The sequence below is a fragment of the Fukomys damarensis genome, unplaced genomic scaffold, assembly GCF_012274545.1.
Source record: "Fukomys damarensis isolate Sample0158 unplaced genomic scaffold, DMR_v1.0_HiC HiC_scaffold_14, whole genome shotgun sequence".
NCBI classification, from domain to species: Eukaryota; Metazoa; Chordata; class Mammalia; order Rodentia; family Bathyergidae; genus Fukomys; species Fukomys damarensis.
Window position 1 is genome coordinate 60,256,360 of NW_022900926.1, and position 17,018 is coordinate 60,273,377.

The 17,018-nt window shown below is 43.5% G+C and overlaps 1 protein-coding gene across 1 annotated transcript in view; it reads right to left on the minus strand.

Moving 5' to 3' along the window:
• The window catches only part of Lama4 (laminin subunit alpha 4), a 148,674-nt gene that overhangs the window by 82,659 nt on the left and 48,997 nt on the right, over nucleotides 1-17,018 (minus strand). The window contains exons 8-11 of the mRNA XM_033763178.1: nucleotides 10,247-10,461; nucleotides 8,137-8,232; nucleotides 6,381-6,532; nucleotides 4,511-4,621 (exon numbers count right to left, since the gene is read on the minus strand). Coding sequence (XP_033619069.1) covers nucleotides 4,511-4,621; nucleotides 6,381-6,532; nucleotides 8,137-8,232; nucleotides 10,247-10,461 — 574 coding nt within the window. The remainder of the gene's footprint in view (nucleotides 1-4,510; nucleotides 4,622-6,380; nucleotides 6,533-8,136; nucleotides 8,233-10,246; nucleotides 10,462-17,018) is intronic.

The window sequence follows — 17,018 nt, forward strand, 5'->3', positions numbered from 1 at the left end:
AAAAAAAAAACTCTTCTAATAAGCACCAGAGGGCGCTATGAGCTATAAAGATGGATAGCTGTATACATGAATGGATATAGAGATATAAAAGACTCAAAGAGTAGCAAAGAGGGACATTTATTACTTTAAATTGCAAAATTATTGAATATAAAACAGTATCTATTAATATATTGTTTTAATTGTTTTCTCTAACTTTGCTTTTGGCTGGAAAATAATGATATGGGAACATGATAAAAATGGGTATGCCCTGCTTTATGAAAAGCTGAAATTTAAAAAATTACCTCACAACTATAAAATGATTGGTGCTTTACATTACAAATGATTAACCATTTACTCACCTCAACAGAGAATTTTCTTTGTACTTATCTGATGTAAAAAGTGGAAAAAAATTTTTTGTAATAATTAGAATATTAATTTTAAAAATATGTACATTAAGCAAAGGATGATAAAATATCTACAGTGATCAGATACAGTGGCTTATTGTTTATACTGGGATACTTTTGTGACTATCTGGGTTAGGGGTACTTTTAGTAATTACTATTGGCTATAGGGCTACAAGCATGAATAGAGACAGCCTTGGACCCAAAAGTAATAGAGTAATCGGTATGTTATTCTCCTTGTGTGGGTTTACCTTATTTTAAACGTTAACAACTCCCACATACCTTCTCAGACCTTGCCTATCCTCTGGGACACAGACCCCAAGCTCTACCTCCCCCAACCCCTGGACATCCACCGATGCTTCCCCTAAAATACTCAGAGTGACCCAGTGTACAGTTTCAGTCTTAGTCATCCTTATCTTTATGACAGAGATCCTTCCTTGATCCTCTTCACCTCCAGTTGGTCACCAAGTCTTTTATTTCACTTGTCATTCTGTCTTCTCTTCCCTCTCTACTACCACAATTTCAGTTGATCTCTATTTACTGTAAATGCTTTTCAAATGAAGGCAAAGCAGCAAGCCACCACTCCTGCCTAACCACCATGGCAGTCTCTTGACTGTGTCTTGTCCTCAGAGCCTCTGCTCTCCAGTCTGTCACCCATGTTGCAGAGAAACATTTCTGAAATGCAAATCCCATCAACTGGTCTAGGTAAAGTCTTCACTCACTTCCAGGATGAAATCCACATACTCCTGAGCCTGGTTATCTGACAATTTGTTCAGCATTAGCTCCTCCTACTTTTCTTACAATTAATCTTCTGCAAAGCCAGGGTCAAAATTCCTCTAGGACCAAGAAAATAGCACGCTGTTTCCCGTCCTTTTCCTTGTAATATTTTTCTCTTGTTGGGGAGTTTTTGGTAAACTAGTCATTCTCAGTCACACGTCCACACCTTCTCTGAGAAGCCTTCCCTATTGTACCTGTGCCGAATGTATTCACTTTCTTCCTTAGAGTTACCCGTTAGTTTGAACTGTGACTTCATTACTAAATGTTGTGTTATAGCTTTTTCTTGTTTTGCATATGTGTTTCCTACTAGACTATGAGGATTTTTTGAGCAGGGCCTTGTATTCACTTTAGTATTCCTTGCACCTATTATATGTCAGGAATTTAACAGTTTTTCTGGAATAGAAACACAAATTTCTATTCACCCTGCCTTTTTGGGGGGATAAGCTGTAAGGCTCAGATGCTTTGGATGTACTTTCATTTCAGCCCTAAGGATGTCTTTGCATGAGTTAATATGTTTGTTTGCTATGACTGATGGAGTAGGGGGAGAGGAGAGAGGCAATGGAAAAGCAGAGGGAATGGTACAGCACTCTCACCCAGCCACCCCTGGAGACTGAGCTGTGTGACTCTGGGCTTCAGGGTGGACCTTCAAGAGCCAGTGAAGAGCAACATTGAGACTGGAAGAGGGTCGCCATCTCCACCTCCGCTGGAAGCTCAGTACTGCTATCACCTGGAGCAGGGTGGTTTTGTGAACACAGTAGATAAGTATGGCCTTTGGTATTTTCATTATAGACAAAGTTAGCAGCAGCAGCAGTAGCAGAAGCAGCGAGAGGAGACCCTTTGAGCACCAGCTGTTATGAACGCAGATGCGTGGGCATCCTTTAGGGGCTCCCAGAAGCAGGCGATGGGAAAGGGCTCTAGGATCTACTGAACATAAAGGCTGGCACAAAACCAGTGCCTTGAAGGGAATAGAGTTTGTGGTATTTAGGTCCCATGAAGTCCAGGTGATCGATAATTCACAGAGGCCTTACCAAGTTTAAGAGGAAATTGTACTGTGATTTTTATCACTGTGGACATGCTCAGTGAAACCCTTCATTCCAGTTAAAATATCAGTGTCTTGACAGAAGGCTTTCTGATGCAAAGCTTTCCTGACATTCTCCCACAAGTCAGAGTCTTCCTAGTCTAAGGGCTTGAAGGATTCTGGAGAATCGTTAGGATTGGCTCTGGCTCTGGCTCTGAAGTGTTTCGGCAGGCTGTGTCACCACCAGCACCGCCGCAGCCACAAGGTATTTTCCGTGGAAACTGATGACAGCTGGGGGTGTTCCCCCCACATTACCACAGGAGCCATCAGTTCTTGTTGCCCAGGAGTCTTTTCTATGGCGAGGTTGCTCTCAAGCTTGACTTATTTCCTCTCTGTAAAAGCCTAATTTAACTTACCTTAGATGCAGGAAAACAACAACAAAAAGATCAGTAACCTGAACCGTGGGAGGAGCTAATCAGGGTGAAAACATTTCCTTAAGCATCCAGACACTTTTGATAAGTTCCAACTGTGACACTCAAACGAACTAGTGAGTTTCCACAAAAGTTTCTTTCTTGGTATTTCCTTTGAAGCTTAGATTTCACTGCTTTCCAAATGTTAGTGGCTGGATTAATATGCACCAGTGCATAGGAACTAGGGACATAATTTTCATATGCATTTTAAAGTAGGCGAGTCTTCCAAGAGTACAATTATAGTAATTTACATTTTTACAAACAAAAGCTTTTAAAAATTTAGGACTTTCAAGGCCAAAAGAGTTTATTTAACCATCATTTTTTATTTTATTTAGCTGTGCTGGAGATTGAACTCAGCGCTGTGCTCCGGAGCTATATTCCCAATCTTATTTTTCATAAGAGATAAGAATTATTTTGCTGGGCACAGTGGCACACACCTGTAATCTCAGTACCCTGGGAGGCTGAGGCAGGTGGAGTGCAAATTTAGCTGAGCTTGGGTACCTTAGCAATTTAATGAGATTTTAAAAACAATAAAACGATGAAAAAGCTGGGGATGTGACTCAGTGCAAAGGTCCTGGTTTAATCCCAGTACTGCCAAAAACAATTTTTTTTTAAAGAGCCCTGACAGTTTATGGTGTCTGAAAGCAGAAGCTCTGGAGTATTTAGGCCAGCGCAGCTGAAGCATTATGGGAACTAACACTGTTAGATACTGTAATAAGACAAATATAGTACCTTGTTCCTTAGTTTGCATGTTTTGGCTGGAGCGGAGGATGGATGGATAGTTCTCCCTTAGATTCTTGAGATTAAACTGTGTCTTACATTGACTACTCATGTTTGAGTGTGCTCCTTCTTAATCTGCGAGAACTTTTACAAGTCATGGTTCCCTCTATATTTTTCCTAGTCTATTTGACTTTTGTATATTTAGTTGCTTCTTGGGTATTTGACATTTTCTTTAGTCAAATTCATTATCTCATTTAACTGTAACCTCTCATATTGTATTTAAGAGTATTGTTATGTCCTTTTGAGGTTTAATGGTTATTTAATTCTACTTTCTTGTGGGTTTGAGACTTATATTCAGCTCCTCCTCCTGTCTGGAATGCACTTCAGTCCATGGGGGAAGCCAGGGCTAACAGCGATTTTGTTTCTGATGAACTGCAAAGCTGCTTTGTCAGCATAACAACACCTTTTCCTTTTATCATTACTTCCCTCTTTAACATTTAAATTGTGTCATGTATGATGAAGTGTACTTATGGATGATCCATAGCTCTTACTTCTAGAAGGCTAAGCTGAATGAGTATTCTAATTGCAACATGTACTGACTGTATTACCCACAGCAAATACCTAGAAAGTCCCATGTAAACACAGCTATTCAAGAATCCTATTAAAATGGGAAGAGACAGGAGAGATGGTGCTAACTCTCTCCATGGATCTGGCCTAGATTTATTTTAAGGGACATTGGTCACTGCAGTTTTTCTTGGCTGTATTGAGGTTCTTTGACATTTGTGACCACAAGGCTTATACAGTAGCAGCTGTTGTGGTTAAGATCCAAACTGTTGCCCAGAAGCCTTGTGCTTGCTCTGGGATGGGGCCTGGGCAGAAGAAGCAGGGCCCTGGGGGTGTGCTCTTGTCACAGGCTCCTTGAGCACTCTGCTTCCTGGCTGCCATGGGTTGAAGAGTGTTCTGTCACATCCGTCTGCCTTGGAGGCTGCTGACCATGGATTGAATTCCCCCAAACTGTGAGCCAAATTAAACTTCTCCTCCTTTAAACTGCTGCTGTAGGATGTTTTGATCCAGCAATGGGAAATCTGACTTGTGCATTTAGTAACTCCTTTCTTCAAAGCTGGCCCCGGAAACTGAACACATACCTTTTCAGCCAATTCCTCCACATCAGATAGAAGGCTTTTCATTGTGTTCTCAGAATTACTGATTTGTATCTTTCTCAGGATATACTGGTTTTCTCTTTCTGATAGTTTTGTCTGTGGAAAAAAATGTGTTTTGGAAATTATCAGTAGATGAGCACACCAAATTTTTAAAGATACACATAAAGCTCTTTCAGTATAGGAAGACTGAGGGTAATACAACTTCTTTTCTACACAGTGGGGCTTGCAGACTGCTGCTGTCTTCTGTAAAGGGTGAGTCCAAAGGAGGGGACCACAGCTCTGGTCCATGATTGCCTGACAGGTCCACTGACTAGGCCAGTGACCCTAGTCTGGGGGGCTGGCCACAGGGAAAGGGCACTTTTTTCCAGTTGCACAAAGGCTGGTGGTGGCACTGGGCTGGCACCTGAGTGTTAAATGTTCAATGTGGCCAGGCCTTGGAAGAAGTGATCTGCTCCCAGGAACAATGAAATAGACTTTAGAAATCCATTTTCCTCCTTTTGGTGTAAAGAAAGGTATTCTCTTTATTTTAGGCCAGCACCTCCCTTCTTTAGCATGTCTGAGTTTATTATAAATATAACTTTCTTGGATTGCTTTGGATTAAGCCCTTCAATCCTGGCAGTGACTTCCAGCCAGCTATGGTGACAGCCATCTGCAAACTGTGCCTTTGAGGAACTGTGAGTACAGCTCTGCTGAGAGGCTCAGAAGTGAGGTGACTCTTCTGTGAATCAGGGCCTTCGTGTATCCAAGCAGGGGAATTGGGACAAGTATGATTGCTAAATTGGGATAGAACGCTAACATTCTATCCACTGCTACAATCTAATGATGTTCGGTTTGGTTTATACTCCATATTTTTGGCCAGTTAGCGTGGATACCATTTGTACCTCCAAAAAAATAATAAGCATGTACTGCTGCAGGTACTATTTAACTTCTTCCCATATATCAACTCACTGAGTTCTCTCAGCAGTCTATGAAACAGGCACAACAAGTGTCCTGGTCTCCTAGGAGGACACTAAAGAATGGAGAAGCTGACTAACTTGCTCAAGGCCATAGTTAGTGTCAGAGCTGGACGTGAACACAGATTTCAGAGTTTATGCTATTCACCAGTACATTAACTTGACTGTCAATGTTAAGCATTTTGCTTGTGTTCTTGCAGCTAGCTAAACTGTTTGCAAAAATATGTGCTTGCTGTGATAGAAGTCCATGATTCAGCAGGGAATTCAGATCTGCAAGGACTGTGGAAGTCTACTGTCTTTTATGTGGCCTGCCATAAACCTTTTTGTTAGATACAGCTATGAGGAGAAAGAGCACATGTGTGTCTGTATGTTTGGGTGTGTGTAAGCTTCACAAAATGAGAACATGTACAAGTGAGAAGGAAAGGTGGCAGAGAGAGAGAGAGATAAAGAAAGAGAGAGAAAGAGAGAGAGAGAGAGAGAGAGAGAGAGAGAGGAAGGATGGAAGGAAGAGGGAGGGAAAACAAGCAAGGTGCTATTGAAATTCTTCAAAACCTTGCAAACTGGAGCTGAGGTAAAGACATGTTTGTGGTAATGACTCAACTATGGTACAGTTTCACAGAGAGTAAGAGCGCTTCTCTTCACTAAACTTTTTACATAGATGCGAATCATTTGGTGATTTTTTTCATATAAAATTAAAAACAGATGGTAGTTCTTGATTGAGGCTGAAGTTCATGGTTACAACTTGTTTAATTTCCTACAAAATGGTGTGTGTTTTATTGTTAAATCTGCAGGTTCAATGATTTGAATGAATCTATGGGTCTCAGATACCAAAGTGCACAGAAGCTACTAGAACTCTGAGAAGCCAGAATGAAAACAGTGGCAGTTCCCCCATTTGGGCATACTTTGAGGAGGTGGATGGTGGCATTCATCTCGTTCACGTGTCTCTGTGCAGCGGTACCGGATGACACGCTCAGCAGCCCAGACACGCTTTCTCCGATGGACAGCGCTGCCAGCCGCAGGTCACCAGTCAGGTCCCAGACACACTTGTTGCAGTCTGGAGGTGAAACAGGCACATCACTTCCTCAGAACTGACAGCAGCCCAGGAGCACATGCAGGGAGTACACTGTGCCTGTGCTTTCCTGTTAACATCATTTGTATTTCTGTTTCCTGAGGAGCTGCTGCAGGCCATAAAATTGGTCCTTACAAGAGCCAAATGGCATGTCAGGCACCATCCCAACTTAAAATACAATAAAAACCACAGGCAACAGGGACAGTAGGTTGACAGGTACACTGTGTGCTGCAGTGAGAAAGAAGCACAAATAGGTAAGACAACCGTGGGAAGGGCAGGTGAAGAGAAGGCCCTGGTGCTTTGGGATGGTTCTGTTCTGGTCAGTTGGTGATGCCTGGTAGCTTCCTTCAATGCTGGTCTTTCTCAGTCAGCACTCGGGCACTAGCACCTGTCCCTTCTGGGCCCTGCCTCTGATCTTTGAGCACTTCTGCTGGAGGAGTCTGCAGGGCATCACCTCTGAAGGTGCCTTTAGAAAGCCTGGGCTGAGCTTGGCTGCTGTGTCTGCTGCTCCCCACCTTTCCTATTTGGGTTCTGACCACTGTGATCATTGGCTGGGTCCCAGTGCCCTCCTGGAACACACTCCAAAGGGTGTACAGAAAGCTCTGGAACTTGTCTCGAAGCCTCTTGTCCCAGCCCCCTCTGCAACTTGCCAGTGCCCAGACCCTTTCTCTCAGGCTGCACTCTCTTAGAGAGTTGGTAAACAGAGACTGAAGGGTTAATGGTTGTTAATATGTTAATGTGTTATTGAAGGTAGTGTAGTCTTACAAACTCTGTCAGGAATGAGTCCCCAGCCCCCATATCAGGCTGCTAGGGGAGGCGGTTAGGGTCACACAGGGTCTAGATGTTCGTGAGACCTGCTAGGGACCATGTGTTCGACCCTTGTGTGTGCTAAACCCAGCTGTGCCTCCCATCCTGTGCCATTTTCTATGACGGTATGCTCCCGTATTAATTTAGCCTACCCAGAGGGACTGTAAAGCCAACATACTTGCATTTGGGGAAGGAGATGCCTAATGTTAAAATGATCTTTAAACCAAGAGTTCTGTTTCTCCTAATGGCTCACAATTGATGAAAAGAAGCAAGAGAGCACCACAGGCAAAGAAAGAAGGTAGCTCCATTTGGTAAAGACCCAGTATTTTATTTCTGGTCTCACTTCTGATTTAGAGAGACTAGGGAAAGCTATGTGAGTCTCTTGAAGTCTCAGTTACAGCAAGTGCTGTAAAGCACTGTCTGTGCACCGTGTCATCTGGTGACCTGTAGAAACAGTGCAGAAACAGGAGCTAAATGAGCTGCACCACTGGGAGTTACGTTTATGACCTGGTCTTTAATCACTGGGAAAAAGCTGAATGTGAAGACTTGTTAAATCTTCTAAGATAGAGCTATGTAAATGTGAATGTAGAACACCTAGTTGCTAACTGGAATCAAGTGGACCACCAAATAGCTCTGTGAGGGGTCTCTTTGTTGGAGGGTTAAATCCAGGGTGGGACCAAAGCAGTTTCCAGAGAAAACAGTATCACATAGCTCTTCTTAATCCCACACCCACAGAACATTAGAGAAAGTGGGGTTAGTCAATCATGTGCTGTTATTTTTACTTATGGTTGGGCAGTCCATGCCTGTAGGGAGCTCAAAACCTTCTTCCAGACACTCTCCGGTCACGCTGTCACATGGGCCACCCCCACAGTTGCACACTGCAGGAAACAAAAACAAGAGACCGGGGAGCCATCTTTTAATGCTGAAACAGGACATGTCTTCATGATTCTACAAATACAGGTTATGAGTGTCAGTCTTCATTGAGGATTAATTATATTTGTCCTTAAGAATGTGTGGCCTGTGATAGAGTTTATACTCCTCACTTAATTCAGCTCTGGTAATGAGATTTCCAAAGGCGACCCTAAGGCAAAACTGAATATAAGTTTTCTAGGGTTCCTCTCCAACTCTGGGAGTCTGTCACTGCTGTGCAACCGAGTCCACAGGGACCCGTGAGTTTCACACGGTGCTAAGCAGCCGCAGAGCTCAAGTGTCCAAATTGAAGCTGAAAGCTACCCTCTCATCACAGATGGAGTCTCCAGCTTAATCCAACTCCAAGGTTGGTCTCTGCCAGCTGAGGGAGCAGCAACCTGGGAGGAGGGAGGGAGGAGGCCCAAAAGCAATTCTTGGCTCCCCAGTACTTGAGCCTTGGCAAGGCAGACTCCAAACCAGCAATGATAGCGATCACTGGCTAGGAATAATGCCAGGGAGAGTATTAGGAGCATGTTTACATAAAGTTAAAAGACCCAAGAGCCTGTCACTTATTTGCTAATGTTTGTCACTAATGCCTTTGGAAGAAACAAAAACCAAAATCCAATCTTGACAGACTATTCATTTTCCACTGAGTTATTTTTCATTTTATTTTGCTTTGTTTTTGGTGCTCAGGGCCTCACAATGCTCTACTCCCGAGCCACACCCCATCCCCTCTACCAAGTTTTCATATGGAAGTCAACTCGGAATACTGTATCGAAAGAGGAAATACAGAGCTATCTCTGCTAGCAATAAGCTGGAATAAAACTGAGTTTTTCTTCATCTCTTTCCTGCCATTACAAAACAATTAGCTTCAAGGGATGTATTCATTCATTATATTTTAGCTATGTAATGTTCCCCAAACACAGATCAAACTATTTAGCAAGACTACACCTTGTTGCTTCCCATGAGTCCCCCTGGAATGAGTGCTCTGTCTCTGTCATCTGAACACAAATTTAGTGGCAGCACCGGGTGTCACTCTTCCTGGCTGTGGTCTTGCCAAAGCTTCTTCTGATCCCCTCTCCAATCTAACAGACACAGGGCTCCCTCTTCCTGCTCTGTCTCTTGGTGTTGCCTCTCTTGGCGCTGTCTCTCTTGGTGCACTGCTTCCCTTCAGGCAAGTTTACTCTTACTGAGATCTGTGCAGATTACACATGTGCCCTCCTCAAATTGAATCTAATTCTTAAGTCTTTCCAAGTGGGAGTCTGTGTTCAGGAAGCTGACTTTCTACAGAAGCAAGCCGCAGAGCATAGGACCTCCTTCTCTCCCACGTTCCTCAGTGGCACAAAGAGTAAGAAATGCTGTCTCAGCCCTACTTACCCCTAGAGGAAAGCATTTAACGTCACGTCTGGAGAGCTTCACTCTACGTGGCAAATGCATTGAAGAATGCACAAATAAAATGTTCACATTTCAGTCTAACTGAAGCCTAAGGAGGAAGATCTCTTATTCTGTCACTGAAATAGCTGACAAGTGAGGAAATGAGGATGGGAGTGGTTAAAGAGCACCTTGGCTTGCTAACCTACCTCACCGAAATGTCAGTTTTACTAACTATAACTGAAAGAGGAGACAGCTTCCAAAATAGGGAAACTGATTTAAACCATGCTAGATTTCATTCAGCCCTCTGGTCAATGATGGACAATCCATTAAGGTTTTATTTATATCTTTGATCAAAATTGGAAAGATCAAAACAATAAGACAAAAATTCATTCATCTTGTTCATTCTACCCTTGATCTGTTACATTAGCAGCCTTGATAAAAATGTCTAACCCTAGTAAATTGGGGATGCACATTCCTAAGAATGTATTCTGCTCAGGAAAAATGATGAGGGGGCACTTGCAGTGTTTTCCCAAAATAAATTCTTCCTCTGACTGCTGTACTGACAGAGGGCCGCACTGACCCAACAGCTCAGAATTTACCACACTGTACCTGCACAGTTCTTGGCTGTCCTGGCATCCCCAAAGTAGCCGGGAGCACAGTGTTCACACTTGAATCCCGTGGTGTTGCGTAAGCAATTCCTACACTGGCCAGTGGCTTCATCACAATCTTCAAAAATCAGGTTGGGATCCGAATTTCCACTGCAGTCACATTTCCTACAGGTGTTTCCAATGAGCAAGGGGTTGCCATAGAAACCAGGAGCACATCTGGAGGGTGACAAACACATAAACATACAGCATCCAGAGCTGTCATTCCCTGTTCTACTTAAAACATTCTTCCTTCCTAGATAGAAGCAAGGTGCAATAGATTGTCCATCACAAACCCATTTCTTCCATCTTTCTGATGGGAGACGACTTTGTTTCTAAGGAGCCATCTGCTCTCACTGTGTTGTAAACCATTTGGCCAGGACCCAGAGGCACGAGTGACCGTACTCCTGCTTGTCACCTCAGGGACTTGTGTGTACAGGGGCACATGATGGGTGGGGCCACATGTAACGTGCTACACTGAGCTGCATCAGTGGGCACAGCTGAAGAATGTCCTGGCCAAAATGCTGCTGCCATCTCCACTGGAGACTTTGGTCTAAATCACCATCTGTCTTGGCGTAATGAATTGTTCAGGTAACTAAGACAGAGCCAGTCAGCACTGAGCGTTATCTTGGCCAAATGGGATTGGCTCTGAACTGGTTTAATTGGATCGGAGCTTGGACTCTTGTTTAAAGGCCAGAGAAAGACATTCTGTCCACCTCTGGCTAAGTGAAGAGGTGGCAGGCATTACTTGAAGTTGCTGGATGCCATCTTTTGACTAAGAGAAGCCACTCTGGAGACAAAGCAGGAGGCAGATCTGAGAGTACGGCAAACAAACAGCTGAACCTCAGGCTGCCACTTTGAGGTGTTTTAGATAGGTGAGCCGATAAGAGACAAGGCACCTATCTGTGAGAAGGAGGCAGAGCCAGTGGCTATGGTCAAACTGCCAGACCCTTTAACGAGGGAGCCCAGCAGAGTCAGAGACTGAAATCTACAGCCTTTGCTCTCCTTGCTAAGCTGAGCATTCTGGCTGGGGCTGCCTCTGCCCAGAGGAAAGAATCACTCTACTTGTCCCCAATGTGCCAGCAGAAAACCTGCTATGAGAGCTGAGACTGCAGGTCCCATCTACAGGGGAAGCTGCTACTTGCTTCCAGTTCATTGTTACCAGAATGTAGCCGTCAGGCTACAAAGGGCTAGTTTTGTCAGATAATATTATTTTTGGAAGATAAAAGTAAAATTTGAATTTTTATGTGAAATTACATTTTTTAATGTTGGACCAAACTTTAAAAAAAATAAACACTAAACAGGTCAAATCGGTTACATAATCTCTTTTGCTATGGAGCCTGCACTAGTGTAGAAGACAGGCCAACTGGAGCAGAAGGTGGTACAGGAGTGGCTGGAAGGAACGCTTAGCCACACCATAATGCAGAGGAGTTAGTTCTGAAATGAAGGGAAAAAGAAAGCAAGCCAGTAAGGGGAAGGGAGCCAGGGCTGGCCTCAGAGTGCAGGCTGGAACAGGGAGACCAGGGTAGGGTGTGGAGGGCTTGGGCTAGGACCTGGCCAGGGAGTGGAGAAGAAGGGTGGGCTTACCAAGGAAACCCACAAGCTCAGCTGGTCATAATAAGACACCAAGTTTTTAAAAGGCTTCCCTTTCAACTAAGAGAAACACAACTCAAATGTTTAAAAAACAAAAATGAAAAAAAAAGAGAAAACAAACAAACAAACAAAAATAAAATGAAAAAAAAATCACACCTATAATCAGCCCCAGGACCCTAAAAAATGACTTCAACATTTCATATATGCTTCCTCAACTTTTTTAATGTTTCAATTTTTAGGGTAGAGTTGAAATGATGGTCTAGTGTATGTTCAGTCTTTACACCTTTTATTTGCACTGTAGCTCAGTTTCACCAATGTGAGATTATTTAGCTCTCACTGACATCTGGGAGAAAGGCCACATGGGCTGGCAGTCTGACACTGAGCCACTTCTCCAATTTTCCAGGGTCACACAGCTGAGAAGTCCAGTACAAGGCCTAGACTTTCCAACCCTGACATTCTTTCCTGTGCTCCAAGCTGGACCACAGTGCTGCCTCTGTGAATCAATGAGTAAATTCATCCAACAAGGGAACAATTCATGCCTATTTTATATAAGGGATAGAGGGAGACAGGAAGAGGAAAAACACAGAGTGAGAGCTCTGAAAGAATGGGAAATGAATTTAATTTCAATCTATCTATCTATCTACCTATCTATCTATCTATCTATACACAATATCACGAACTGTAGAAATCAAAGTCTACGGAAAAGAAAAGGATGCATGCAAGTTCCACACACCCTACTGAGGAACCCCAGGAGGATAACTCTGCACCTTTGGTCCCAAACCAGCATAAATTATTCTTCTGTTCACACACGCTATCATGAACTATAGAAATCAAAGTCTATGAAAAAGAAAGGATGCATGCAAGTTCCACACACCCTACTGAGGAACCCCAAGAGGATTTCTGCCCTTTGCTGCTGTTCACCAAAGAGATACTATTAGACCCAGACTCACTGAAATGGGACTTGGATCTGCCACCTCAACTATAGCTGGGAATATTGGAATATGTGCCTGAATAGGATTTCTGCCCTTTGTTGCTGTTCACTGAAGAGATACTATTAGGCCCAGACTCACTGAAATGGGACTTGGATCTGCCACCTCAATTGTAGCTGGGAATCTTGGACCCTGGAGGTGAAGTCACTTGCCCAAGCTCATAAACTCAGTTTCTTTGTGTGCTCCACTTAGTTCTCCTGAATGTCCCCTGGTCTTCCACAAAGAAACCCAAATTTTACTTTCTCTAAGTTGGAATCTTGATCACAGGGAATACCTCCTTGGAGTTACTCTGAGTTCGAGAGCATCTTTTTGTGGTAGGTTTGTTCCAAAGTAAGGCTAGTGGGTAAATAACCATGAATCTTCTGTCCTCAACAGAGCCATAAATTGAAAAAAGTACTAACCTGTTATTTATTTCTTTATGCTACCTCTTGAAAAATAAAGTCCATGTGAGGTTGTCTATTCTGAGTCCTGTTTGATGTGTGCACCTGACCCTTTAAAACTGCTCTGGCCTTTGCTAAATAGAAAAACGTGAATAGCTAAGATGCCAGGTTCCCACCGAATGATTTCCTGGTCTGATGTTTGCCCTTTGCTCTACCTGTCAGCTGCTCAGTGTTCTAAGACAAAAACACCAATAACTTAGTCTCCCAGAGTGGCCTTTGTGTTTTTAACAGAAACGCCATTAACATTGCCCTCAGCGCTATGTTTAGACAGCTCAAAGAAGTACAGGTCCCTAAAGACAGGGAGGGAGGGGCCTGAGGTACAGTCAAACCTCTGTGAGGAGACCCTCAGAAAGCCTGAACAAGAAGCACAACATTGACCTGCGGCTTAAAAAGTGAAGTTTAGACCTCAGGTTGGTGGTGAATGCAGGCCTGTAACCCCAGCACTCTGGGAGGCTAAGCAGGGAGTCACACGTTCAAGCCCCACCTGGGCAACTTGATGATGTCGGAGGACTCAATCTCAAAATAAAAAATAAATAAAAGTTCTTGGGGCGGGCTTAGTGTAAAGGCCCTGAGTTTAGTCCCCTGTACCTCAAAGGAAATAAAAGTGAATCTCTGGTGCTGCGCCTGCCTGACAAGCACAAGGTCCTGAGTTCGATCCCTGGTACCAAAAAGAAAGCAAATCTCTACTTAAGCAGTCTCACCTCCAAGGGAAACACCCTGTCTCTTTCAAGGAGTAATCCTGTCTATGCTACAGACAGAATCCCTATATTGTTTGTTACTCCTGTTATTAATTGTTAATATGTAGAGAGTCCATTTCCCAGGGGCTGTCATTTTTTTCTTTGTGTTATGGTGTAAGAGGGATACTCAGAGCTGAGAGCCCATAGGAATTTGAACCCTTAGGAGGGACGGACGGAGTTGACCAAAAACACTGGTCTGTGACATGCTCATTCTGTATTTCCTGGGACACTGGACTTCGAGGCTCTGATTGACTCATTTTCTGGCTCTGTGGCTCAGTGGGGGTCTGAGAGGATTGTTAATTGGCCAAGGAAAGAGCTTTTTCTCCTCGGGGTTTGAGGTTAAGCTCACTGTCCTCTTTAGGGACTGAGCAGAATTGGTAATGGGCATCGGATCTTCCTGCCAGGGAGTTAATGCCTGCACAGAGACCTGCTGACCAAGTAAAGGGCTGCAAAAGCAGAAGCAGGCTGCGATCTGCTGGAAGGGTGACCCAGGGCATCGAGGTGCAGACAAGAGTACTGTCAGCAACACTGGTCCCACTCTGGCAACATCCAGTCCCAGATGCGGGGCTGGAGATGACAGTCCCCATCCACATGGAAGGCTGTGGAATCAGCAATTGCTCAGCAGGCTTGGATCAGATCTGGTGCTTATCAGGCCCAGGGTGACCATTTTAGGAGGAGCATCGTCTGGAAGTGGAAGGAGAGTGTTAAAAGTTTGAGCGTCATGCTTCATCGTGGCTCTGCCACACCATGCTCTGCCTGGGCAAGTGCTTAACCTCTCTTAGTGCCAATTCCTGTTTTTACAGAATGGAGGCGATGCAGGTGTCCATCTTGTAGGGCATTTGTGAGGTGATACTACAATGCTTTTAGTACATGATATCTAGCATTTAATAAATGCTAAATGACATTTACCTGGTGGCAGTGTGAGTCACTGTGGCCATTGTTCGACTTCCACTGGTGCGATGTGTGCCTAGGACATATTGGCTTATCTTCTTGAATCTCAGTTTTCTTTGTTAGAAATTATGGCTTTGAATTAACACTGTTCCTATTTAATGACCTGCTGTCATCTCTCCACAGTACTTTACATTCCTCACCCGTCAGCCTCAGAACCACGCTGAGAGGTTGTAAATGAGGACAGTGAGCCAGGAGCAGTGGTGGGACTTGTCTAAAGTAGTGTCACTACCAAGTGGGCATGCAGGATTTGAACAGTTCAGCTTGACAGTCTGGATCCTTGCCCTGTCCTTATAATGCTTTTTCCAAGTGCCTTCTCAAATATCTTCTGTGTTAAAGGGTCTCTAACAGTTGATTACGTGGTCCTATGATACTCATCTGCTAATGGGTCGCTTTGGAATCAACCAAGGGTCTGTAAGGAAGCTCTGCTTCTAAGACCACTCCTCTGTGTGCAAGGTCAGTGTGGGCAACTTTCTCCACTCTTCCCCTTCTCTTCCACCCTCCACACACATCTCCCTCCTCCACCCCTCCCAGAGGGAGAGTGTGAGGTCTTCTACATCACAGTTGGATTTCACAATTCAGGGTGGAGAGGGTGCTGGGGCAAATTCCTCTAAGACACAGTCTTCAAAGAACTTGAAGGCTAAGGGAGGAGGCAAAATGAAAAGCCATTCAGTGCAAGGCAGGAGAATTAAATGTTAAACAGAAAGGCAGGCAAAATCGGTTCAAGAACGCTGTGGAAGGAGTCATTTCTTTTCCCTGGAGGGGGATCTTCCAAAAGGAGGTGGCCTTAGCTGCTTTCTGATTTATGTTTGAACCTGAGACTGAGAGGAAGATTTCAGTTTTGGGTTGAACAGCCAAGCTCTTAAATTGTCTGAGTTAAGACTCTTCTCATCTATGTTTTCAGTGTATTGGTGAACTTGAACCTCTACAAGAGCTTTTCAAAACATGCAGCTGATTTGTATGGATATCTGTTTCAAACAGAAGTGAAATGTAATCCAAACCAAGAACACTGTAGGTCTGTTTAGTACTTGGAGATTTTATCAAGTGGTGGTGTCCTATTTGGTTTTCTGTTGCTATAACTCAGTATCACAAACTGGGCAATTTATTTTAAAAAGAAATTTATGTCTTACAGTCATGGAGACTGAGAAGTCTGAGGTTCAGGTGCTGCATCTGGCAAGAGCATTCTTGTTCGTGTGACTCTGAAGAGTTGCAAGGTAGAACATGACATCACTTGGCAAGACAGAGAAAACTATCCAGAAAAAGCTCACTTTGGTAAAAAGCCATTCCGGAGGCATTCGCTAACAGGTGAGCGGCACTAAAGAAGAAGCAGAAGAGAAAGAAGAAAGAAGAGCTCAAAATTTCTCGAAGCAATAGCTTTTTGCCACAATTATCATCATTTTTTTACAAATAGCATATCTTTCAGTTTTCTATTTTGCCAGAAAAAAATGATCACTAATTGAAATAAAAAAGTTTATAGCCACAGGTCTTTGACTTATACTGTAGATCTATCAACTCTGTTTTCTCTGGATAGGTCAAGTCATCAGTAGATCTAGAGATGAGATTATAGAGCAAAAGTAAGAACAGGTTATTCGAACAAGTTATTGGAGCCAGAGCTCCAATGCTAACACTCTTCCTTTTGTGTCTTTGTCATTACCCCTATGAGGGCATGAATGGTGTTTTGTTATTCAATGTTATAACATTGCTTTATTTATTAATTGATTTATTAATTCCAGAGTTGTGAAGTGGCAAGAGCATTAAACATGGAGTATCAGGAGAGAGTTCAGCATTGCGGCAGTGAACGGGTCATTTAGCTTCTCATAATCTAGCTGCCTTATCTTATCTGTGGGGATTTGTAGGGAGCAAACAATAATTAAACTTTTATCTTCATTCTGTGAAACCTGGAGATTCTGAAGCTTGGCCCACAATTTCAGATTTCCCTCTGAACCTACCACAAAAAGATGCTCTCAAACTCAGAGTAACTCCAAGGAGGTATTCCCTGTGATCAAGATTCCAACTTAGAGAAAGTAAAA